At 48.0% G+C, this 26,893-nt stretch overlaps 1 protein-coding gene across 1 annotated transcript in view; it reads left to right on the forward strand.

The window, feature by feature from the left end:
* SBK1 (SH3 domain binding kinase 1) overlaps positions 1 to 26,347 on the forward strand; it is a 52,934-nt gene extending 26,587 nt beyond the window's left edge. Inside the window, exons 2-4 of the mRNA XM_084818796.1 lie at positions 11,784 to 11,986; positions 14,795 to 14,997; positions 16,784 to 26,347. Coding sequence (XP_084674922.1) covers positions 11,791 to 11,986; positions 14,795 to 14,997; positions 16,784 to 17,572 — 1,188 coding nt within the window. The 5' untranslated portion in view covers positions 11,784 to 11,790 and the 3' untranslated portion in view covers positions 17,573 to 26,347. The remainder of the gene's footprint in view (positions 1 to 11,783; positions 11,987 to 14,794; positions 14,998 to 16,783) is intronic.
* Positions 26,348 to 26,893: the final 546 nt, after the last annotated feature.

Genomic DNA, 26,893 nt, shown 5'->3' on the forward strand with positions numbered 1-26,893 from the left:
AAATAACCCTGGAAACGAGCAGAAGCGCTTGGTTCCTGGTCGGGACAGGTTTGCAGAACTCCCTCCTACGAGTTCTGCTTACGCCCCCCGTTCTAGAAACGAGTGGTTCCACTCATTCGGGTTATTTTTAGAAGTCCCAAAGCTCGTGAGCGGTGGGTCCTACGAGCACATTGGCACAATAGGATGCTACCCAGTGCCACCCTAACGTCAGAGTAATGTCACTGTTCCCATCTCTGAAGGGAAGGAGGCCTGGTCAAGGCAAACAAGGAAGGTGCTGTTGTCCTCAGTTTATTAATGGAGCAGCTTGTTTAGTGTTACTTAGTTGGCTTTAAGGAACGGGCAGGTGCTTTGCTGAGTCCCAGAGCTGGCGGGGTGAAATTCTCCCAGTGTCAAGACAAACCAGCAGCGAGCGGCTTGTGTACCTAGGATGCCTGTGGGTCAATGGGAAGTTTGCCCAGTGGGTCAGAGAAGCTTATGCTTTCCAGGAAGGGCACTAGGAACATCTTGCATCTTGTACAAACTCTAAATGCAGTGTAGACTGGCTGGGATTAACTGCTGGTGAGAGAAAGAGACTCTATGCATGCCAGAGGTACTCTCATCTTTGCATATTCTGCGGGGCCGGCCCTACTGTTAGGCAGAGTGAGGCAGCTGCCTCAGGAGGCAGATACTGAGGGGCAGCAGTGAGGTATTGGAGGAAAGATCAGAGGTGGAGTCTGGAGGGATAGGGATGGGTCCTAGTGGTGGCTGGTTAGGACAAAGGATGGGACCTAGCCAGTCAGGGGAAGAGCCTGGTCCCTAAGGGTGATAGGTGAGAGCGAGTGGCCAAACCAATCAGGCCAAGCTTCAAATTGAGAGCCAGTGTGGCATAGCGGTTAGAGTGTTGGACTGGGACTCAGGAGTTGTTGTTCAGTCGTTCAGTCATGTCCGACTCTTCGTGACCCCATGGGCCATAGCACGCCAGGCCTTCCTGTCCTCCGCTCTCTCCCGAAGTCTGCTCAAGTTCATATTCATTGCATCGGTGATGCTATCTAGCCATCTCATCCTCTGCCGTCCCCTTATCCTTTTGCCTTCAATCTTTCCCAGCATCAAGGTCTTTTCCAGGGAGTTTTCTCTTCGCATTAGGTGGCCAAAATATTTGAGCTTCAGCTTCAGTATGTGTCCTTCCAATGTGCACTCAGGGTTGATTTCCTTTAGGATGGACTGATTTGGCCTCCTTGCTGTCCAGGGGACTCGTAAGAGTCTTCTCCAGCACCACAGTTCGAAAGCATCAATTCTTCGGCGCTCAGCCTTGGGACTCAGGAGACCCGGGTTCTAATCCCCACATGGCCCAGAGGCTCACTGGGTGACTTTGGGCCAGTTACTGAGTCTCAGCCTAACCTACCTTGCAGGGCTGTTGTGAGGATAAAACGGAGAGGAGGGGGATCATGTACACCGCATCAATAAATAAATATGTGTTCTGGCCCCTCGCCCTTCGATTAGACGCCTTGTCTTGGAGTATCATCCCCTGGTAGCCAAGATTTGAATGCCCTTGTGAAAGAAGTAGTTTGTCTGAACTGGTGTAATCTGGAAGCGAATGGCTATACCAGGAAGTGTTGCAGGTCAGAGCTGAGAAATCGCCCCAATGAAGTATTCTGAAATAAGATGGAAAGCCTAGCGCCCCCTCCTGGTCTTATCCTGTAACTGCAGGCATCTCTAAACAGGAACCTGGCGGCCAGGGCAGCAGGGTTAGGAGGAAGCAGAAAATAAACACACCGGAGTCGGGGCCACTTCTACATCCCTTGTTTTTTTTGTGGGAAGGAGGCGCCTTCATCCGTTGTGGCTCCGTGCTCTCTAAAGCTTCTGGTACAGCTGGACTCTGGGAGCCGTCTGTCAGGGATGCTCTGACTTGGATTCCTGCACTGAGGAGGGGGTTGAATTCGATGATCCTGTAGGCCCCTTCTAACCCTGCTGTTCTATGATTCTATCTCCTTGACAGGGGTGGGCCACATGTGGGTGCCCAGATCTCCCATCATCCTTCCCACTGGCTATGCTGCCTAGGGCTGATGGGAGTTGTAGGCCAAAACATCTGGATAGCCACAAGTTGCCTGCCCCTGTGACCTAGAATGTTTTTTGTAATTCACGCAATTGTCCCCGAACTTTCTTACTATGCTAATAAGTTAATGATCCAAATGCCTGGCTAACGTCTCTGGTCAATTGGCCACTTCACCCCCCATCAAACATGCAGCCCCACTTCTACCATTCCCCCATCCACCCAGTGTGCCCTTTGAAGTGGTGTGATCCTGAAAGGGCTGTAACAGTTGCTGCCTCTGTACATTTGAATTGACCATTAGGGTTTGGAGGCTGAGAGTCACGCCTGGGGCCCTTGCTTGCGTAAACAAGCCTTTTTCCTGGACCACCTTCTTGTGTGCTAATTGTGCTAATTTCTACCTTAGCTACAGCTATGATTCTATTCTCTTTTACGCAGTTGTTCCCTGGACTGCAATTTTTCTCCCCTTTCGTTCAAGAAGCCAGCTGGACTTCGGAAATGATGTGTACACTCAGTGCCTGAGGGTACAAGCCTTGTCCGGTGGCCTCCGGAGTTCTCAATGAACCGCTAATGAGTTGCCAATTACTTATTGGCAGAGCCAGTACACCCAGGGCTCTAGGGCACAGAAGAGCTAAAGCATATAGCTTCCCAGTGCTAGGGAAATAAATCATCTGGTTTTACAGCTTGCATGGAGAAGACAAAACGTACCTCCTTCCTTCCATCTTCACAGTGGTCAAACTGCACTTTATGTTAATCGCATACTGTGTAGCTGAGCCTGATATTTTTATTTACTGTAGTGTAGCTGGCATGGTCCAAATTTGGATTGGAATCACCGTGCTCCAGAAAGAGAGGATTAAACCTTCCCTCCATGTGTGTGTGTTCAGTCGTTCAGTTGTGTCCGACTCTTCGTGACCCCACGGACCATAGCACACCAGGCCTTCCTGTCCTGCGCTCTCTCAAGTCCATATTCATTGCATCGGTGATGCTATCTAGCCATCTCATCCTCTGCTGTCCCCTTCTCCTTTTGCCTTCAATCTTTCCCAGCATCAGGGTCTTTTCCAGTGACTTTTCTCTTCGCGTTAGGTGGCCAAAATATTTGAGCTTCAGCTTCAGGATCTGTCTTTCCAATGAGCAGTCAGGGTTGATTTCCTTTAGGATGGACTGATTTGACCTCCTTGCAGTCCAGGGGACTTGTAAGAGTCTTCTCCAGCACCACAGTTCGAAAGCATCGATTCTTCAGCGCTCGGCCTTCCTTATAGTCCAGCTCTCACAGCCATACGTTGCTACTGGGAAAACCATAGCTTTGATTATGCAGACCTTTGTCGGCAAGGTAATGTCTCTGCTTCTTACTATGCTGTCTAGGTTTGCCATAGCTTTCCTCCCAAGGAGCAAGCGTCTTTTAATTTCATGGCTACAGTCACCCTCTGTGGTGATCTTGGAGCCCAAGCAAATAAAATCTGTCACTGCTTCCATTTCTTCCCCTTCTATATGCCAGGAAGTGATGGGGCCAGATGCCATAATTTTAGTCCACCTCCCTGCATGGAGGGACAGTTAAGAAAAGGGAAAACCTCTCTTTTTTTAAACCACTCCGCAGAGGTGGGGTTATTACATTTGTGTCCCAGTCTTTGTCTCTTTTCAGGTCAGTGGGCTCCATCGGGCTTATATGGTGGTGGCAGCAACAGATGTGGGCAGCAGTGCTGCAAATACCAATGAGTGGCTTGCTACTGCCACTTTAATTTCCTTCCCACAATGCCCCCAAGGTATCATCACTCCAGGGCATTATGGGAAATGTAACCCACTCTACTGGTTGGTCTGAAACTTAATTGCCAGCCTCAGGTCAGCCAATGGGTTGAACTGGGATTCAAACCCAGGTCTTTCCCATCTAGTTCAAACACTCCCGTCACTACACCACATGGGCTTAACATGCTGGCTCTGGCCCCACCCAACAGATGACCACCCCCCAGGGAATGTGGCTCTCTCCAGAGAAAAGCCTCCCTATTCATGCTGTACCCCAGGGTGCTTTGCCTTAAGCCGTGTCCAGCCTCAACATTCTCTTCGCGATTATCTTTAAATTCAGCTGCAGATCTTGGCTCCAAACTGTTTCGCTGCCACCTCCCACTGGCGGAAGAGTTTCAGAAGCAGAAGCCTTGGAGAAAGAGAGAATCCAGCCATCAAGGCACATTAATGTTCTTTTGCTTGACCCCAGGCGAGCAGTTGAGGACTTAGCAACGACCATCTTAACAAGGGATTGGAGTGGCCACTGAAGGTTCACCCAAAAAGAGGAAATGCATCACCCAAAAAAGAGGACGCAAAAGGATGTGGATATGCCTACGATGCTCATGTGCTGATTTATAAGCAAGGATGCACATTTAGAAATAATTACTGTGATCGAAACATCAATGCAGTCCATCTCACCATCATAGGAAAGGTGATGACCAGGGACCCTTGGGCTGTCCAAGTGGCAACTGTGGATGGACATCTCAAGACCCCTATTGCTCTCCCTTCTGATGGTTCTTTGACTTGAAGCCAGACTTGGAATGGACAGCCTATCAAACAGAGGACTGTCCCCTGTAATGTAGGACACATGGCTACCCTAACAAGGGATGGATAGTCAGCATCCTAATTGAGTCCTCCAAGAGGAGTGGTATGGATGATATTCTGGAGGTGACGGACTCAACCTTGGGGGAGCTGGGGGTGGCGACGGCCGACAGGAAGCTCTGGCGTGGGCTGGTCCATGAAGTCACGAAGAGTCGGAAGCGACTGACCGAATAAACCACCACAACAAAGAGGAGTGGAACTTGCTTAAGGAAGAGCAGCTTCCTGTCATTCCTTTATTGTTCCATGGGTTTGTTCCAGCCCTTCCTGTATTCCAGTTTAATTAGCAGAATTTCTAAAATTATTTCCAGCATAGGAGCGTGTGCTATTTGCTGCAGCATTTTGTTCCTTCGGTTTGTTTCCTCCCACTTCTATTTCACCAGTGTGCATGTGATAAAACGTGCCCCCCCGCCACACACACACACAGGAGCAACACAGATACGATTGTACATAGGATTGTATCAAGAATGCTTTTTGTGTGGTGTTTTACTGGTGCACCCATACGCTGCCTCACACCAGTCAAAAGCAGCATGGAAAAAGACACTTGATATCCTTCTGTGTATAATGAAATCAAAACAATTTTGTTTGTGTTTTTTTATCAATGTACATAAGCACACATGTGCACGAGTGAAACAAACAAAAAGAATCTTGATACAATTGCAAGTACTGTTTTATCCATGCACGTATGTGCATTGGTAACGCGAGTGTCTCGGGTGGAGTGGAGAGACACATAGAATCATAGAATAGTGGGGTTGGAAGGGGCCTACGAGGCCATCAAGTCCAACCCCCTGCTCAGTGCAGGAATCCAAGTCAGAGCATCCCTGACAGATGGCTGTCCAGCCTCGTCTTGAACGCCTCTAGTGTGGGAGAGCCCCCACCTCCCTAGGTAATGGGCTCCATTGCCATATTGCTCTAACAGTCAGGGAGTTTTTCCTGATGTTCAGCCAGAATCTGGCTTCCTGTAACTTGAGCCCATGATTCCATGTCCTGCACTCTGGGATGATGGAGAAGAGCTTCTGGCCTTCCTCTCTGTGACAACCTTTCAAGTACTTGTAGAGCGCTATCCTATCTCTGCTCAGTCTTCTCTTCTCAAGGATAAACATGCCCAGTTCTTTCAGCCTCTCCTCACAGGGCTTTGTTTCCAGTCCCCTGATCATCCTTGTTGCCCTTCTCTGAACCCTCTCCAGTTTGTCTGCAACCTTCTTAAAATGTGGTGCCCAGAACTGGACACAGTACTCCAGATGAGGCCTAACCAGTGCTGAGTAGAGGGGAACTAGTACTTCCCGGGATTTGGAAGCTATGCTTCTATTAATGCAGCCCAAAATAGCATTTGCCTTTTTTGCAGTCACATCACATTGATGGCTCATATTCAGCTCGTGATCTACAACAATTCCAAGATCTTTCTCACTTGTAGTGTTGTTGAGCCACGTATTGCCCATCTTGTAACTAACTGTGCATTTGGTTTCTTTTTCCTAGGTGCAGAACTTGGCATTTATCCCTATTAAATGTCATTCTGTTGTTTTCTGCCCAGCGCTCCAATCTATCAAGATCACTTTTTGTTTCTGTCTTCCAAAGTATTAGCTATCCCGCCCAATTTTGTGTCATCTGCAAATTTGATCAGCATTCCCTGCACCTCCTCTTCCAAGTCATGAATAAAAATGTTGAAGAGCACTGGGCCCAGGACTGAGCCCTGCGGTACCCCGCTCGTTATTTCTCCCCAGTTTGAGAAGATCCCATTGATAAGCACTCTTTGAGTCCAATTCTGTAGCCAACTGTGGATCCACTGGATTGTTGTTTCATCTAGCCCACTTCGAGCTAGTTTGCTCATCAGGATATCATGGGGCACTTTGTTGAAAGCTTTGCTGAAGTCGAGGTCTATTATGTCTACAGCATTCCCACAGTCCACAAGGGAGGTTACTTGATCAAAAAATGAGATCAGATTCGTCTGGCAGGATTTGTTCTTGACAAATCCATATTGGCTTTGAGTAATCACTGCATTGTTTTCAAGGTGCTTACAGATGGATTGCTTTATATTCTGCTCCAGAAACACAACAGAACTAAAGCAGCCTTCCCCAACCTGGTGCACCAGACTGGATAAGTATGAACGAAAGGAAGTGAAATCTGCAGCAAAGTCTGCTTTGTACAAAATTTGGTAATTAAATATGATCAATTGCATCTATATCCCCAGTGGCAGCCGGTGACTCCAGTTCCAGAGAGGCAGTGATTCCATTCTGGGTTTTAGTTACCACCAGCCAAAACTCTAAAGGTGCTATCCAAGGTGCTTAACATTATATCCAGTATGGATTCAGCACCTTGGATAGCACCTTTAGAGTTTTGGATGGTTAGAACTAAAACCTCAAATGGAACCACCACCGCTCCAGAACTGGAGTCACCAGCCGCCACTGTGTATCCCACCTTTGCTCCAGCATGCTCCAGGTAGTGTTTGTAATTTGCTCCCCTTTGTATCCTCACAACGCCATTGAACCTGCCATTACTTGCCACAGCAGCCCTCACTTCACCCCCTCCTAACAAGTTTCCCAGCAGACGAACAGGCAGCAGCACTTCTAAATGGGTGCCAAGACGGGCCGGTGCTCCGCTCCACTCTGTGCCATCCAACCACCATGTTAGATTACCCAAAATGCAATGCCCAATGTGTTCGATGTCAGCTTGAGCATTGCATTTCAGGTAATATAACATGGCTGGCTGGCACAGAGCGAAGCCAAGCACTGACCTGTCTCGGCTCCCATTAAAAAAGCTACTCCGACCCACCCAGAAAACACATCTGGGCCATCTGTGTGTATTAGTGAGTGACTGGCAGCAGCAAAAGCATGTGTGTGTGTGTGTGGGGGGGCAACAACATCAAAGTCTGATAGGCAGGGCCCCCTGGAGTCTGGCATGCTCTGTTTGAGGTCCAAAATCCAGGGAGAAATTTGGAGGAGTATTTATTTGGAAGCAGCTCAACATGCCAGGGGTCCTGCAGAACAACAGAAGGAGGCTGTTGTCAGCTGCCACCTGGGGAACTGGATTAATGATTCAGAATCTTGAAGCTCTGTCATGCTGAAACAAGCCAATGTCCTCCATGTGCACCCAGAGGACTCCCCCCCCAAAAAAAAACTACTGCCCTCAAAATGTATTATGCAGAGAATAGCAGCGGACACATCAGTGCGCAATTGTGCAGCTGTGCACTTTGCCTCCCAGGGGTAATGTGTTTGCCTGTGAACGGGAGTATTTACTGGAACGCATGGTCTCAATCCTTTGAACTTGTCTTGAAGCACACTTGCCAAAAAGATTGAACGCCACCGTGTGAAAATAATCAAGTGAAAATTGGCTGGTATAGACAGAACTGGAGGGCAGAACTAGACACCATTAGGAACACGGTACTGCAGCCGAAAATGACATGCCATCAAATATTTTACAGATGAAAAATGAAAATAGGGGCAGTCCCATGTACTTATAACACTCCTATTCCCATGCCAAGGATCAATGCCAGAGAGCTCTCCTACACACGCTATTAAGTATTGCTCAAAGCTCTCCTCAGCTTGATGCACGTTGTATTTTTCATTCCTCATGATTACCTGTCCTGCATGGATTTAAAAGCAAAGACAGAGTTTGATCTTTTGGTTAAAGATATGCAACACAAGCATGGTTGTCTGCTTGCTGGATCATGTGCAATGAAGATTATGGACTACATGGTGCCTTAGTGTTCATGCATGTTTGTTGCCATGCTTGTGCACTAGAGTCAAGATGATGATGAATTTAGATAGCACGAGCCATGTACAAAGATTGAGAAGACAGGTCTCTGCCCCAAGGGCCTTACACACTCTGGAAATAGATGTGACAATAGAAGAAGGGGACCTAAGTGGGGGCAGGGGAGACAGAGGGATAATATGCATTTACATGAACTTAGTTACAGTAAAACCACCTTCTCCAACCCGGGACCATGTGGATGTTTTGGGCTACAATACCCAGGATTCCCAACTATTGGCTATGCTGGCTGGGGCTGATGGAGGTTGGAAGTCCAAAACATCTGGAGGGCACCATATTGGGAAGGCTGCAGTAAGGTATGTGGACTGGGCAGATGTCAGAGTTGGGCCAAAAGTATCTTGCGAAAAAATATAAAGCTCTTCTTTGCAACCTTAAGAATGGTCATTGTAGCAATTCACATTAAAGGCAAAATGCAGGCAGTGATTTAGCTGTGATGGGTACCAGAAATGCAGATCTGCCCCTGGGAAATGCAGACCATCTTGGAGCATATGAGATGGCAGTCCGCAGTCCATGCATACTGGGCGCTTTTTCCAAGGGAGCTCCCAGATAAGACTTTTACTGTGTAAACGCCCTGTCTCATACACGGAATTTTACGGGAGGCCCAGATGACATCATCTCGCTTTTGTGACCCTTCTGTCTTTTCGCAGCACTTCTGCCTTTATTCTTACCAGAAAAAGTCTTTTAAGGAAAAAAGATGGAATAGCTGCACAGTGACCTTTGAGTGTCAGCACTCGGAGCCCTCTGTCTGGAAGCATCCCCTGTTTTAGGGATGGGGAACCTTTAGCCGCTAGACCAGGTGTGGCCCCTAGAGTTCCTCATCCAGCCCGCAAGCATCTTTTGCTGTTCCCTCCGATCACTGATCAGAGATAAGAAGGCATTTAAAGACAATTAACTGTTAAATAGCCCCAAAAGAATCAAGCAAAGGTTTTGAGCTGTGCATTTTGCATGCAGGAGAGCCATTACATGGGGTCTATGTTGTGTTCCCCCTCCATAGACCATCACATCCTCCCACTGTGATGTTGACCATGGCCCATGCTCCTGTCCCAGCCAACAGCAGCCAATGATATCAGGAAGTGAGCTACATGTTACCAAGGCAGTGCGAGGATCTTCACACAGAGCTGCTGTTTTCAATGGCAGCCACGTGTTCCTGATAGCATGACGTTCTCTCATAAGAAACAGAACACTACAATTCACAGCGGATGAGTAACAGCATGGGAATTTCATTGGGAGGGTATCCATCAGGGTGCAAGATTGAACACCAAGCAAAGGGAAAATAGGAAGCTGCCTTACATAGCAGGATGTATGTTTATGTAGACCAAAAAGCCTGGGGGAAGGAAAAGGCCTTCACCTGGCACCCCAAATGTACACTACAATGTAGGTGCTAGGTGAGCCACTCCAGGGATGGCATTCCACAACTGGAATGCCACCACTGACAAGGCCTTAGTGGCTACCCTCATTTGACAGGGGAGGTATGTCTCTTAAGATGATTTTAGGATCCAGAGAGAACCTTCAGGTAGCCTGGCCCCAAGCCTGAGGGCCAAATTGCATTTCAGAGAAGCTTGCGGGGGCCACATCCAGTGGGGCCGAAGGGAAAATAATAAAATTACCCCCAAGACTGGTGTGTTTTAGCTTCAAGCCAGTAACTCAGCCTTAGGAGAGGCATTGCAACCTTTTAGAATGGGGGAAGAACTTCACAGAAGTCAGGAAACTACCTAACAATCGGTGTTGCGAGGGGAAGGGGGGCCCAGGAGAAGAAGGTGTGGTCCTCTGGGGAACCCCAGAAGGCAGGACTGTGACCCTCAGAGGGCCAGGGCTGGTCCCTTGTCCTGACGTTCTGCATCAATGGTTTAGGGCTTTGAAGGTTAATACCAGCCCTAACAACTCGGTCTGGAAACAGACTGGAAGCCAGTGCATATCACACAGCACTGGCTTAATATGATCATATAGGATCATGTTAACAATCTTGCTGCCCTATTTTGGACCAGTTTCTGGACCAGTTTCAAAGGCCATCCAACATATCAATGGTCCTGAGCATTGTCTACCTTAACTGGTAGCAATTCTCCAGGGTTTCAGTGAGAGAGGGCTCTTTCCCAGATCCATTTCCCTGGAGACACCAGGAACTGAACCTGGGAACTTTGGCACGCAAAGTATGTGCTCTACCCCTGAGCTACGGTCCCTCCCTGAAGAGAAATGTGAGGTTGCAGAACGGTGCAGTCTTTGAGGAAAGAAGAAGCTGCAATCAGAGGGAGACATAGGGATTGCCTATAAATACCTGCCACAGACACAGAGCTCGGAAGGCGGGGGCGGACAGTCATTTTAGTCAATGAGAAGCGGTTAAACACAGCAATTTTTAGTCTGAGCTGGAGGAAGAAAGGAAGAAAAATGAATCAACAGAACAAGCAAGCGTCCTGGGCTTACCATCCTACGCGAACAATTTGTGGAATGGCATAAGGGACCAGGAAGGATGCAGGAATGCAGTCGTAATGCGGCCAGCATCGGCATGCCATAATACAAATTGATGGGGCGGCTTTGGTATACTGTGTACAGCAGGAGTGGACAGACTTGAGGCTTGCAAGATCTCTTTTGTATTTTACTAGAACCCAAGAGTTTCTCACACCATAGCCCCAAAAGAGACTCAAGGCGCAAGCCTATGTATGTTTAGACAGAAAAAAGGTTGGGGGTGCTGGGAGATGTAGTCCAGTCGATTTGGAGGGCATGTGGTTGGGGAAAGCTCTGATTATTGGATATTATTGTGTTACATTTAATTTCAGCGTTTACAAACTGTGAGATTTCAAACTTCAGATTAGAAATTTGAAAAAAGAATAGTCTGGCTTTGAAAAAAGAATTAAAAAATAAGAATTTAAAAAAGAATTAAAATAATAATAATAATAGAATAAAAAATTGAAAAAAGAATAGTCTGGCTTTGAAAAAAGAATAAAAAATAAGAAAAAAAGGGGAGAAAGAAAAAAACAATAATAATAATAGAATAAAAAATTGAAAAAAGAATAGGCTGGCTTTGAAAAAAGAATAAAGAATAAGACTAAAAAAAGAATAAAAAAGAAAATAATAATTATAATAATAATAGAATAAAAAAATTGAAAGAAGAATAGTCTGGCTTTGAAAAAAAGAATAAAAAATAAGAAAAAAGATAGTAATAATAATAATAGAATAAAAATGGAAAAAAGAATAGTCTGGCTTTGAAAAAAGAATTAAAAAAGAATAAAAAAGAAATAAAAAAGAAAATAATAATAATAGAATAAAAAAATGGAAAAAAGAATAGGCTGGCTTTTGAACTTGTCCCAGAGTTCTGTTTCTACTTCCTTGACTTCATTGCACCCCAGAGGATGGTTTATCAGAAAATCTGATGACTGTCGACCTCTCTCTCTCTCTCTCTCAGCGTGACAATGAGTGCGGGCTCCATCGAGCAGGAGCCATCACGGAAGTTGGCCTGCTGTGGTGTGCCTCTCATCACTGAGGACATGCAGTCGCTGGCTATCCGCACGCTCTCCGGCACGGACATCAACAAACACTATGACCTCATCCGTGAGCTGGGAAAAGGAACTTACGGCAAGGTGGACCTGGTCTCCCACAAGAGCACAGGTGAGCTCAGCAGTGCCCCCTGCTGGCGGAGTCCAGGCAGGAGAATGGCTTCGATTCGAACTCTAATGTAAGAGTGCAGAAGAGTTTTAAGGTAGGGGGCTAGATCGCTCCCAATGAGGCCCCTAATGGGCTGGATTATGGTGGTGGGTGTGGCTTCCTGACATCATCACCCCACCTGTTTCAGCATTTCCCTGTGCTGAGAGAGGCACAGAGTATGGCGAAAGGGACTTGAGCAATGCACAGGGCCCTGCTGTTATCTCCAGTTTCAGATAACAGCAGAGGTTCCCTCTGGGGGGTCAGATTCCTCCAGGGGTGGGGCTTGGTTCCTGGAGGATCCCCAGGAAGCTCCGTGGGCTGGATTTGGCCCACAGGCCAGGGGTTCTGCACCCCTGCTTTAATAGGTTGTCTACAGACCTCCTGAGTGTTTATTCCTGGCTCCCAGGTGACTGCCTTTTCTGCTTCTTTCTACCTCCCATTAGCATTGTCCCGGCAAATTTCTCTGCAACTCGCAGTGGCTGCCAGCACCCTAGGCAGTAGAGAATGAGGAATCACAAAGAAGAGAAACAGGTTCTCAGGATGCAAAAAATAATAATTGTAGGAAGTCCACCACGTTTCAGCCTTTTTCTTATTTTTAGGCCTTCTTCAGAGGGTAGAGAAAAAAGTCTGCAGAATTTTTTCAGTAGAAGATTGTCTCCTGTGTCAATCTACTGGTGACACAGGAGACAATCCTTTGCTGAAAAAATTCTGCAGACTTTTTTGCATCCTGAGAACCTGTTTCTCTTCTTTGTGATTTACTTTGGATGCTCCCCTGTTTCTGTTTTCTTAGTAGAAAACGGGGTTAGCACCACCCACCACCACCCTCCCAGAAAAACGAAGGAAGCTGGTGCTTCAAGTAGTCATTCATTTTGTTAAGACCGGCCAGTGTGCGTCAACTAAATGTCTTTCTCAGGAGCAATAAGCAAATGCCATGTATTTAAAAATAGATAGTACAACGAATGCCAAATGCTGGAATTATTTGATAGAATCATAGAGAAGTAGGGTTGGAAGGGGCCTACAAGACCATCGAGTCCAACCCCCTGCTCAATGCAGGAATCCAAGTCAGAGCATCCCTGACAAATGGCTGTCCAGCCTCATCCTGAAGGCCTCCAGTGGGGGAGAGCCCACCACCTCCCCAGGTAATTGGTTCCATTGTCGTATTGCTCTGACAGTCAGGAAGTTTTTCCTGATGTTCAGCCGGAATCTGGCTTCCTGTAACTTGAGCCCATTATTCTGTGTCCTGCACTCTGGCATGATCGAGAAGAGATCCTGGCCTTCCTCTCTGTGGCAACCTTTCAAGTACTTGAAGAGCGCTATCCTATCTCTGCTCAGTCTTCTCTTATCAAGACTAAACATGCCCAGTTCTTTCAGTCTCTCCTCACAGGGCTTTGTTTCCAGTCCCCTGATCATCTTTGTTGCCCTCCTCTGAACCCGCTCCAGCTTGTCTGCATCCTTCTTAAAGAGCGGTGCCCAGAACTGGACACAGTACTCCAGATGAGGCCTAACCAGTGCTGAGTAGAGGGGAACTGGTACTTCCCAGGATTTGGAAGCTATGCTTCTATTAATACAGCCCAAACAGAAAATATGAATGATGTGATATTGCATAAAGAACTCAAAATATTTATGGATCAATGTTCATGTATCATTGTATAACTGATAACATCTACATTTTGGAAACCTGGAAAGATGACGTGGGTATAGGATTGCAGTCCTAAAAAGTATATGGTGTGATCTCAGTCACATCAATATCAGCTACTTGCTTCTTCTCAAAAGGCAATGGAGTTAAAAACCTGTAAAACACGACTCTTAAAAGAAAGAAAAAAAAACCCTGAGTAAGGGTGCAATCCTATGCATGTTTAGAAAGAAAAAGGTCCTGGATCTCCCAGCATTCCCCAGCCAGCACAGCTGAACTTTTTCTGTCTAAACTTGCATAGGATTGCACCTTCAGGGCACAATCCTATGGCTGCTAGACAGCAGCTAGATGGCCATAGGATTTGTTTTCTGGGAACTGAGTTCGGAGCCAGTGCTCTGAGGTCAGTTCCCAGAAAACTCCCTCCCTCCCCTGCCGCTTTGTAGGCGGTGCGGTTCATCCCTAGCTCTGCCCTCGGAAGAGCAGTGTGGAGCAGGGGAAAAGGGGGCGTTCCTGGGGGTGGGGAGGGGATGGCAGAAGCACCATTATGACGCTTCCTATGCACTGTCCGGCCTCCCTGCCGCCCCCCGCTCTGAGGTGCCCCGGCTAGACAGACTAAATTGGCTGTCTAGCTGCAAATGCAGGGCAGCCAGAGCACGGAAGAGAAGATCCCCTCCATGCTGAGCCCGCCCTGCAATGGATAGTCAGTTGCCTCCAACTTTGGAGGCAGCCGACTATCCCCATAGGATTGCGCTCTTAAACACCAAAAAATTAGGTCCCAAAGTGCCTTATAGCCAAATTTGGATAAAACATGAATCAAGCATATACAAGGTTTTGCTTGATACACTGCAGTTATCGTGTTGCAGGATCCATTAGTTCTGATCTAATATAGATCAAACATGTATCTTTTCATCTTAGTATGGCCAAGAGTCGAGGCTGGGACCTGAAGGGGAAACTTCAACCCTACCAAAAGTTCCTTTCCTCTGATTGTTGTCGTCATCCCATTTGGGTAGTGACTTCTGGAGGAGCCATTTCCTCCCCAACTTCAGAGTAAAAGTAAAAATTCTCCTTCCTTCCTTCCTTCCTTCCTTCCTTCCTTCCTTCCTTCCATCCATCACCACCACCCCACTCCCTGTCCACAGGCACCAAGATGGCGTTGAAGTTTGTCAACAAGAACAAGACCAAGCTGAAGAACTTCCTGCGGGAGTTCAGCATCACCAATACGCTGTCCTCAAGCCCCTTCATTATCAAGGTCTTTGACGTGGTCTTTGAGACGGAAGACTGCTATGTCTTCGCCCAGGAATACGCACCTGGCGGAGACCTCTTCGACATCATTCCTCCACAGGTAACTAGACCTTGCTTGCACTGGTTCTTTTGCTATGTGGATCCCTTGGTCTCCATTCTGTAGGGAAAGTGAGGGTTCTTCACCTGAATGGAGCTTGAAGCGAGTGGGATGGTTCACACATCATGCTGCAATTCCTGAGTTATTTAACTCAGGAATTGCCAGGGATGACCAAAGCAATCAGTGCATGGCCTACAGGATGCTTGCCATTTCTGCTTTCAATTAAAAACCCAGAAACACCCCATTCCTGGGTTGTTTTGTGACATGCAAACCTGGAAACTCTGGGCTATTGATGGGTTAAACAACCCAGAGTTAACCCAACAACAAACCACAGGCAATTTGTTGCAGGCAATTGTTGGGTTAACTCTGGCAATTGTTAATTGTTAATTGTAAACAGGCAATTGTTTAATTAATTGTTAATTGTTAATTGTAAACAGGCAATGGTTGGGTTAACTCTGGATTGTTTAACACATAAACAACCCAGAGTTAACCCAACAACAAACCACAGGCAATTGTTGGGTTAACTCTGGATTGTTTAATACATAAACAACCCAGAGTTAACCCAACAACAAACCACAGGCAATTGTTGGGTTATCTCCGGATTGTTTAACACATAAACAACCCAGAGTTTCCGGCTCACATGTCATGAAACAACCCTGCAACAAGGTGTTCCCTGGGCTGTTAATTGAAAGCGGAAACACTGAGCACCTGAGAGGCAGCGCACTCATTGCTTTGCTTGTCTCTGGCAATTCCTGGGTTAAACAACATGTGTGGATGTGTTTGTGTGTGGATGTGTATGAATGCATGTGTGGATATTTATGAATATAAATGTGTATGAGAGAGAGAATGGGGGGTCCTGTCCAGTTTTGCTTTGCCCCCACCCATGACATGCAGCCCCTCCCCTCCCCACCCCACCCCCAGGAAAGTTTGCTACAAGGGAATGCACTTCTCCTGCCCTGCATTTGTGGCTAGACAGCTGATTTCAGCTGTCTAGCTGCAGAAAGGCGGAGCAGGGGACGAGGCTGCTGGGCAACACAAAGGATTGTCGTATCGGCATTTCCGCTTTCCCCGCCCTGGAATGCCCCCCGGAATGCCCCGTTTAGGCCACTCCGCGCTCCTCTTCTGAGTGCAGGGCCATTCCGAGCTGCTTGTGAGGCAGCGCGGGAGTGGGGGAAGATCAGTTCTCTGGGAACCGACCTCGGAGCGCGGGATCTGAGGTCAGTTCCTGGAAACCCACATATCCTATGGCTGTCTAGCCACTGACTAGCAGCCGCAGGATTGCTCCCTCCATCGCCTTCCTCCTTAAAAAGACCCATGGCAACTTACAACAACCTACAATATAAGCAATGTATATTACAACAGTATCACGTAAGGCTGGCTGGACCTAGAGATGCAGAGGGGCATTGTGTTTCCTCTGGATCAGGACCCTTTCCTTCATCATGTGGAGAAAAGAAGAAGAAGAAATGGAGAGGGAAAAAGAAGCCAGATTTCCCTCCCGCTCCAGAAATCACTAGTGCTTATAGTCCTGGTCAGCAACTACTTTTGCAGGTCCTGCTGCTCTGAGGCGGTGATGGGGCTGCGGTGGGCCAAAACCTGCCTCCACCTCTTGGAGCAGACTGCTAAAATATCCCACCCTCCCAGCCACCAGTTCTTTAGCACACTTCTTTTTCCTCCACTTGGCAACTGGGTGGGGAGGAGGGGTTCAACTGGGACTGATCAGGAGGCCGCCTTTGGCCCCGTGGCCTCAAGTTGCAGATGGCTAGCTCACGGTGTATCTCTGTGCTTGCAGGTGGGGCTTCCTGAGGACATGGTGAAGCGCTGTGTGCAGCAGCTGGGCCTGGCACTGGATTACATGCACAGCAAAAACTTAGTGCACCGGGACATCAAGCCAGAAAACGTGCTCCTTTTCGACCGCGACTGCCGGCGCGTGAAGCTGGCCGACTTCGGCATGACGCGCAAGGTGGGATGCCGGGTGAAGCGCATTAGCGGGACCATCCCGTACACGGCGCCCGAAGTCTGCCAGGCTGGCCGGGCTGAGGGCTTCATGGTGGACACCAGCATTGATGTGTGGGCTTTTGGGGTGCTCATCTTCTGCGTGCTGACGGGCAACTTCCCCTGGGAGGCCGCCTCGGCTTCGGACACATTCTTTGAGGAGTTTGTGAGGTGGCAAAAGGGGCGCCTGGCCGGCTTGCCTTCCCAATGGCGCCGCTTCACGGACAACGCGCTGCGGATGTTCCAGCGCCTGCTGGCCCTAGACCCGGAGAAACGCTGCCCCGTGAAGGAGGTCTTCTTCTTCATCAAGTACGACCTGATGTCGGAGGTCCGCCGCCGGCCCTCGTACCGCTCCCGCAAGCACACTGGGGACAAGCTCTCCACCGGCCCTCACCGCCATGAGACGCCCAGCACCTGCACCCCAACACCACTCAAGAGGACCATTCTGACGGAAGGCAGCGTCTCCCGGCTCTCTGCCTCAGAGTCCGGCCTCCCTTCCCCGGGGGGAGGCAACAGAACTGACGGGCGTCAGGACAAAGGCAAAGGCCAAATGGTGCTGGCCACAGCCATTGAAATCTGTGTCTGACAAGGGCACGGCCGGGCCGTCTGTGCCTCACAGCCTCCAGTTAAGATGTCAGCACTGCAGTGTCCTCTCCTGCTCTGGGACAGGCTGCGTGCAGAAGAATTCCTTTTTATCCCAAAAGGGACCAGGATCCATATCTTTCAAAGCAAAAAAAGAAAAAGCAAAAAAAAAACAGGAAAATGAAAAAAAAAACAGGAAAAAAAGAGAGGAAAAGATTATTCATATTTTACTCAGTAATCCTAAGGATGCGAAAAGTTATCTGTTGGCATAGTTTAAGGCCGCAGTAGAAGGCGGCTTTCCTCACACAGAAGCGGGGAGCCGAGAGCTGAAGGAAGGGGCCAGTGGCTTGGCCGTCAGAGAGGAGAGAGTGTGGCGTGACCACGATAAACCGCTGGCAAACTCATACCGCCGTTTCATTCTGAGGGGAAGCAGAGCTCCTCCAGCCAGCCATTCTCTTTTCTCCAGTCAGGACTAGCTTTCGAAAGGTTTCTGTTCTGAGGGGGAAGGAACAGGAACCCTTGCCAAGGAATAATAATAATTATATTAATTGATCTGTGAGGGGAAGATGAAGGGACAGTAGTGGGATGGCGCAGCCCCGGTGATCTGGCAGGCAGTTTCTTCGCAGGGTTGGTGCGCCTGCTGGGATAAACAGAGTAGGCGCTGAGCAAAGAGGTTAGAGCTCTAGGACCTCTGGAGCCCCCTGAGGGCAATAAGCGGGGTCTTATGGAGCCTAGTTGCTCAGCATCAACTGGATTACTCTCTGCCCACCTCTGGGACATCTCGGAGGTATTGTGCAGGTGGGTTTGTGCCCTCCAGACTATAAACGGAGCTGAAAGAATCTCCCCAGAAATGAGGCTGATGACCTCAGCACACCAGGGGAGGCCTCGGCAGTCTGGGAGGCCTACCTGTCGAATTGGCATTTGTCTCTTTGTTCTGATTTTGAGGGGGTCTCTGAGGCTCCCCCAAGGGGGAAAGATAGCCCAGTTGACTAAGCCATGGCATTCAGCCTGGCTATATCTCTTCCTGGAGATGTGGCAGGTAGAAGTAGGGGTTTTCTTCCCCCTGACTGGCGCTACCCCCAGCGTGAGTCCTAAGCGCAGAGTCAGGATGAAGGCAGAGATATGACAGGGCTGCCAGGGAAGCAAATGGTGCCACTGATGTAGCAAGTGTTTCCTGTGTCATGTGTGCGTGTGTAGGTGTGTGCACGTATGTATGTATATGTGTGTCTACATGGTTGTCAGGTCAGCTGTAACTATTTGCTGTGTGGCCATCACCCCTCAGGAAAAGAGATATTTTCTTTTGCTCCTAAGGCCGAACCATAGGGCCGGGCCGAACGTTAAGTTACTCAGGCTTAACGATGGGGAGAGAAAAAGGGAAGACATTTTGTGTGAGGTCACTGCCCACCTTTGGTCAGAACTGGGCATGTGCGTTGTGAAGTGTGTATGAGCCGGGGGACTCAGTGTGGGCTCACTGAGAGGATACACAGCAAAGACTAGACTGCCCCTGTTGAACAACAATTCAATAAGGATGGGGTGGGAGATTTCACGACTGAACATGTAGGATAGCTCTCCAGAGAACTGTAAGATTCTTCAGGGACCGAGGAAAATGCCAAGAAGTGGTCTAAGCAGAATACGGTTTCTTTAGAACAACTTTAGTATCAAAAAGTACTTCAGCTGAGGCCTGTCCAAATTTTTCATGGTTGCCTGACCAGATGGGGGGTGACCAGGAGAGCGAGGACGGGGAGAAAGAGAGTGAGTTTGAGTCCTTAATAAAAACTGGGTTGGAACTAGTACGCTAGATTCTAGTACGCTAGAACTGCTAAGAAAACATGGAGTAGACTTCTAAACATTACCGGAACCAGAATTAAGCGTTCATCAGAGAGAGTCATCACACAGCAATACCCTCTGTCTAATGAAGATCTTCAAATGATACCAAGGGCTCATTTCATACAACCCATTGATCTGGGCTGATTTTTTTAATCAGCTTGGGATTCTGGTACTTTGACTTCTCAGAGTTTCTTGTGGGGTGGAGAAAGGGCAGTTCAACAGCAATTCCAGTATGACTGAAGGGCATACTCCCCAGGTCACCAGGGATGCCAAATTGCAGCTGTGGTCCATGACAGAAAGTTCCGGCAACCCATTAGCCATGGGACCGCCAGTATCTGGACTGGTGAAAACCACATCAGCCCAGATAGAAAAGAAGTCTAGACATGAGTCCCAAAGTCATGTGTAATATCCCTGAGGTGGATCACAGGATGTTTGATTATGCTTTGAAGGTCAGCTCACAATTAACCTAGGGCTTGGGTGGCTAGGAATTAAGTTTTTTACCTTTTCACAAAGGGGCTCCTACCAACGCAACACCCTCTTTTCACCAAGGGCTTAGACCAATACTGACCTCCCTTTGCTGTTGACGCATTGACCTGTGGGGAGGCCCTTCTTTGGAGAGACACTGGCAGTTAGTTGTCCGTAGGTGCCATTGCTTTGGGAAGGGTTAATCCCAGAGGAAGATGTGCATTGTGGCATCCTTTCTTGTGAAGCCAAATTGGCTATGTCTTGTCCATGTTCCCATCCACTCTCTATCTCCCCTTCCTGAGGTAGAAAAGAGTGGCATTGGACAGAGAAACCCAACTCAGTCCTTCATTCCATTGGTTGTTCCCTCTCCTCTCCTCTCCTCTCCTCTCCTCTCCTCTCCTCTCCTCTCCTCTCCTCCAAACCAGTCTGTGGGCACACTGTTTGTGTGTGTGTGTGTGTGTGTGTGTGAGAGAGAGAGAGAGAAAGAGAGAGAAAGAGAGAGAGAGAGAGACAGCCTCCCCAAGGCTCAGTTCTGTCTGCACAAAGGGCTATAATGCTATTTCTGAAGGAACAGCAGTTTACAAAATAAAAACACACAAAAGTAGCTGCCCACCATCCATACCCCCACACCGCCCCTCCCACCTTGAGGGGGTTACCACCCAGAAGCTGGTGTTTTCCAGATTCTGTGTGTGTGAGTGTGTGTTTGTGTGTATAAAGCAAGGGTGTGTTTTCTGTGTAATCAGTGCCAACCATGGCATGCACCGACCACGCGCGCCCTTGCCAAACACGTTGACCCCTAATTGTCCGTAAGCTCTGGATATACAGCAGCCTGGCGTGACCCCGCCTAACCTAACCATTGCATCATCCTCTTAGCCAGACTTTCACAAGGTTAGGAGGAGAGCATGAGGGACAACACCTAACTGCCTTTTCTACCTGCCCTTCAGACAAGTTATCAATTTGGGGGCACACCAAATGTCAAAACCTTCCTTGGTGTGACCCGAGAGACCCACCGCTCATCTCTTCACTTGTCCATACTCGCTTGTTAATCGGTATGTCTCGACACTCCATATCGGAGTTTTCTGGGGAGAATGCAGCTCTTTCACTCCCCTCTCTCTCTCTCCCTTGGTGTCACCCCACCATTTTGTGTGTGCAGGTGGTGGTTGGGGTGGCAGCCAATGCTAGAATTTTTTTAGAAATAGGCACTGCACAGATTTTAGATATTAGCCGCAATGTCTCCTTTTTGCCTTAGGTCCCAATTGTCCTTGATCTTTTGTGCAATAATGTAGATAAGGATTAAGAACACCATATAGACCTTGTTTTGTTTTTAATTTTTTCAGTTGTTTTTTTGGGGGGATTGAAGGGGAATGGTGGGGATGTTGGGAGCAGGGGCTGTTGGGGGCACGTGAGTGTGTGATGTTTTCCATTATCCTTGTCTTTGTCCATGGTGGTTTCCCCTTTCGTTGGCTGTCCACTTTCAGACCCTTCTCCCCTACGTAAGAGAATTTTGTTTTCATGTTAAACATACGTTTACCTCAGTTTCTGTCACTGCTGAGAAGGAGGAAAGCTTTTTTTAAATTAAAAAACACACATAAAAACAGTAACAAATCATTTTTAAAACGCAAAATAATAATAACACAACCTCATATGGAAGATGGGTATCTTATGAAAGATAAGACTTTTTTTTAAAAAAAGAGACATTAAAAAATGATAGTTTCCTGTTGTAGCATTGAAGCAGCGAAGCTTGTCCAAAGTAGCGATTGTTGCAAAGCTCATGCGATCCTGGAAAAAAGAGATTCCTTTCCAAAAACCAAGACCAGCGGCATCTGTAGCATGTGGTTGTTCCTCTCCATAAGTAATGGGACCATATCCCAGAACAGCCTTCCCCAACCCAGTGCCTCCATATGTGTTGGACTACAACTTCCATCATCCCCAGATAGTATGGACAAGGCTTAATGATAATAGACAAGGAATACTGTCTATTATCCCTTTTAAGAGGCTTGAAGTGGGGGCAAAATTCAGCAGGCACCTTTCCCCCCAGCATTGCCACAGGCGAATTGGCACTTCTTGTCTCTCCTACAGACCCACTTAAAGGGGCAGAAACCATGCCCCATATTGGCATACCATCAAGTGGTGATTTTTGCAAATAAGGCAGAAGCACTTAGGAGACAGAATGGGATTTCCGTCGTTTTCTTCTTGATAAAGGGTAGTTCAGTTATTTTGAAGCACTTTTTCCTGTTTTTCAGTTTCTGAGATGTCCTGGCTAGAATGGCTACATCTCTGCTCTTTTCATGCACCGCGCCTCCATATCTAGGCATTTAAAAACCAGTCTTAAATCCAGCTGTTGTGGCTTTCCTCGGGGGATCCTGAGCAGTGTCGGCTCTTGGCTTTGGCACCCTTGGCAAGATGTCCTCCTTGGGCCCCTCTCCCCGGGTGAGCCTCCCTCCTTGCTACGGTCACCACGGCTCATTCACTTGCCCATTCCCACTGGTCCCAATCCAGCTCATTGCTGAGGAGGAGAGGGAAAGGAAAGGAGGGGTCGTAAAGCGTTCTCTTTGCTCTGGTCACTGTTCAGACGCTTGGAGAGGTTGGGTGAACAGGCACCAACAAGAAGGAGGTGAAGCAGGGAAGGGGGCTCCCGAGGTCAGCAGTGGGCCCCGGCTGGATAGTGTGGGCCTCAGCAGGTGCCTGACAATTCTGATCCATGATACCAGCCCTAATCCTGGGAACTAGTTCTGGTGAAAGTCCTTCCTTGGAGATCGCCCACAGGGTCAGCGTCAAGGGTAGGCATGGCTGTGCACCTGCCGAGGGCCCACACCCCAGCAGGGGCCCACTGACAAGGGCCCCCTGCATGTCCTCCTCCTCTTCACCATGGCAACCTGCTTGTTCATCTGCCTCTGGCTCAGACCACGGTGGTGGTGAGAAGGAGGAGCAGGAGACGCCACTGCCTACGCGCTCACTGGCTCTCTGCCTGCCACGCAAGCAAGCGGGAGCAATGGTGAGAAAAGGGATGAGGAGCAAGAACAGCTGGTGACAATGGCGGTGGGAAGGTGGACTCGCAGAAGGAGGGGGCCCATGGAGGGTGTCTTCCCTGAGGGCCCTCAAAAACCTGGAGCTGGCACTGACCCTTTAACAATGCCAAGAATGCCTTGGGTGGGCTGTGCCCCTTCTGTTTCCCACACTACCTTCTTCATGCCCCCCAAATCCACCACCTCACCTTGCCTTCGCCCAGTCCGTAAGCCAGCTATGTTGTTTGAACATCGCGCCTTTGGAGAAGCTTCACTGCGTCACGTCGGTTGTGTTTGTGACTTAGCATTGTGAACTGGTCGGATGTATATGCGCCGTTCTTGTACTGTACTCCTGCGTGCAGAGGGAGGGGGTGTCGCGAAGCCACGTCAGAAAGGCCATGTGCCTACGTGGAGACACCCCCTGGATGAGCAACTTCTTCCACTCCTTCCTGGAGGAGAGAGAAAGAGAAAAGAATAAAAATGGAGCAAAGAAACAATCGCCATCACACACACAAACATGCAGAACAAACGTTTGTAAATATTCTGGGATTCTCTTGACTTGTGCAAAGGAGGTTTTTAAATGTTATTTAATTAATTCTATATTGGGGACAATTGCTATAAAATAAAAACCAAGGGGTAAAAATACATAGATATCTCCGTGCATGTTATGAGCTTGTCACAGTTTCTGTGTGGGGAAATATGGTGGCATGGGAGGGCAGGGTGTTGTGAAAGGACAGGGTGAATTATTTCTTACTACTAATTCCACTAATCTTGGATTTAGGTTATTAGACAAATGAGAGTTGCATTTCAAATAAGCCCAGTGGTGTGTTTTTTCTCCTGTGTTGGAAAGATGGCATCGTTGCATCTACAGACCCCGAGGAGGGATGACTGGAACCAATTTGTTCTCTGATAAGTTTTTGTGGATCTAGAAATGGATTCCTTTCTACTCTCTTCAGACTCTGGAATGGAACTCTGGCCAAATGCCTCAATCCACTCCCGACTTGCTCAGAGGGCCTTTGTCAAGGGATCGGTGACGTCATCAACCGCTCACCATGCTGGAGGCCTTAAAGCATGCAAGGAGAAGTCTAGCGCAATTGGCGATGTTCTTAGGCCTGGCCTTCTATGTTATTTCTAGAACCTTCCAGAATGGGAGATCCATTCCAGATATCCTTACACAGTAACTGGAATCGGGGCATAGTATCCAATGTTAGTCCTACTTAGAGTAGACCAATTGAAATGAATAGGAGTTGAGTTAGTCAGGACTGAAGTCCCATTCATTTCAATGGGTCTAATTGAAGTAGGGCTAACGTTGGATATTGCCCAGGGTTTCTGGCTTGAATTTTGGTATGGGGAGAAATTTACTTCCATCCATAACCCCCTCCTTCCAAAGCTTTATAGAAGGAGGGAAAAGACCAGCAGAGTCCTTATCTAGCAGAAAGGCAGTCCCAAAGAGGCAGCCTCCCATAGTTCTAACAGAAGGGGTGGCGAAGGTTGCCTTAGGAAACCCTGACCAAAAATGGAAGCAGCTCTGTTTATTGGGTCGTTCTTGTTCAGAGTTATATTTCTTTGGTAAGTTATAGCGGCGTAGTTTCAGCACCACCAGCCTCCACTGCTTTCTGATAGAAAAGGTTGAGTCCACCCATTATGGTTGCACTGTCCAGACAAAGGAACACTTACTACTGATGAAGAAGGACGAAGGAAGGGAGGCCTGAGATTTGCGATCTATATCAAAGAGTAGTTACAAGAAGGAACTACTGAAGGAAGAAAACAAGTTCTCTTTTTTCTGTCTTCCCCAAACTGGTTCAGATGACTTATCACAAGGGTTGTTGCTTTACTCCCAACAGTTCTGACCTCTTGCAATAGCTATTTCTGGCCTTTGCTCCCCTCCAATCACAATGAAACAGACAGACCCCTTGAATTATGTAAAAGATCTACTTGCGCAAAAAGATGGACACATTCAATTGGAGATTGCGTTGGAGTCAAATGAAACAGTGATGTCACCAAAGTGACACCAAAGATCATTTAAAATAAATGATGTCAAATGAAACAGTGATGTCACCAAACATCAGTGATGTCACCAGTGATCAAACATTTATTTCATTGATGTCAAATGAAACAGTGGTGTCACCAAAGTGCACCATGACCTGGTTCGGAATACGGATTTGTCTGGCTGCCATCCAAGGGTGCTGTGTACCAATGCCGGGCCTGCCACACATCAGAAAAGGGAGAGTAAGCGATGTGGAACCTTTGCACAGGCCTGCACAGTATGTGACCCACCAAGCTACAGGTGGACAATCCTTCATTAGAGGTTTTTAAGCAGAGTAGCAGTAGATTTCCTGCATCAGCAGGTGTTTGGAATGGAGGACCCCTGAGGTCCCTTCCAGCTGTGAAATTCTAAGCTGAAAAAAGCAGTCCACCAGGGTCTCAGTAAACCACCTGGCTTCCTGCCTGTGCGGGACTGCACAAATAGATCCCGTGGCATTGCTTTAGACCATTGGTCCACCGTGTGACCCAGTATTGTCTATTCTGACTAGCCATGGCTCTCAGTGGTCTTACCCAATGTTCCAGGTGAGGTGGGATGCCATCCCATTTTTTTTCAGGTGGACATTATGTTAGTTCTTTGTTACATTTATATCCTGCCTTTCCTCCAAGCAGCCCAAAGCGGCTTACATGATCCTCCTCTCCATTTCATCCTCACAACAACCTTGTGAGGTACGTTAGGCTGAGAGTCAGGGACTAGTCCAAACTCACCCAGTGAACTTCATGGCTGAGTGGGAACTAGAACCTGGGTCGCCAGAGTCCCAGCCCAGCACCCTAACCACTACCCCACAGTGGCGCTCATAATTGAATCTGGCCTAACCAGCCCAGTTATTTCTCTCATCCACATTTTGAGCACTAGTCTTAGCTGCTGTTCCTTGTTATCTGTGGTTTTTAAATTCTGTTCCAGGGATCTCCAGGGCTCCTTGGGAGCTTATCAGATGTTCTTCAAGAGAAGATCGGAAAAGGCAGACAAGCTTCCTTGAAAGGCGGCTTGTTTCTCATTGATGTTTCTGATCCCGGCATTGCAGAGCCGCCTCAGAACCTTGAGCGAGTTGAGCAGGTTGGGGAAGACCCAGCAGTTTGGATGCAAAGAGAGCAGCCAACCAGGAAAGAATTCCTCAACAGTAGAAGATTTGAAAATCACACTGCACGACCTCTGTTCGACAAAGCTATTTTGGGTGCTTTAAGATGTGTGTAGTAATAGTAATAGTAATAATTCCTTTGAACATATTTTGATATAGATTTTTGATCCATGTCAAAGCATAGTTACAAGAAGAAACTAGTGAAGGAAGAAAACAAGTTCCCTTTTTTCTATCTCCCCCAAACTAGTTCAGACGACTTATTACAAGGGTTGTTGCTTTACTCCCAACAGTTCTGGCCTCTTGCGATAGCTATTTCTGGCCCTTGCTCCCCTCCAATCGCAATGAAACAGACCCCTTGAATTCTGGCAGTGAGACGCCTCTCCCCCAGAGGCCGTCTAAGAATCATTTAAAATAAATAAAATGTAAAAGATCGACTTGCGCTCCAGTTTTTTTAAAGGCCCTTCAGCCAGACCCCTCCATGGGCCCCTCCCTCAGTGAGCCTGCCTTCCCACCACCATCATCCCCAGCCACTCTTGCTCCTCCTCTTCCTCATGCCACCGTTAATCTGGGCAAGAGGCAGGTGAACAAGCAGGTTGCAATGTAGAAGAGGAGCAAGTCCAGGGGTCTCTCCCTGGTAGGCCCCTGCCGGGGTGTGGGCCCTCAGCAGATGCCCAACCATGCCTACCCTTGACACCGGCCCCAATATGAAGAATGCCTTCTCTTTGCACTTTGGGGCCATATCTCCCTGGTACAGCCCATGCTTTGCAAATAGAAGGTCCCAAGTCAATTTCTGGCATCTCTCACTAAACTGATCAAGTAGTAGCAGGTGATGCAAAAGATGTCTGGGGAGCTGCTGTTGCTACATTACCCGGCTGGATGAGCAAATGGTCTGACTTGGCCTAAAGC

Source organism: Heloderma suspectum, chromosome 12 (assembly GCF_057233095.1).
Source record: "Heloderma suspectum isolate Gila_16-S chromosome 12, 16-S_ref, whole genome shotgun sequence".
Classification (NCBI taxonomy): Eukaryota; Metazoa; Chordata; class Lepidosauria; order Squamata; family Helodermatidae; genus Heloderma; species Heloderma suspectum.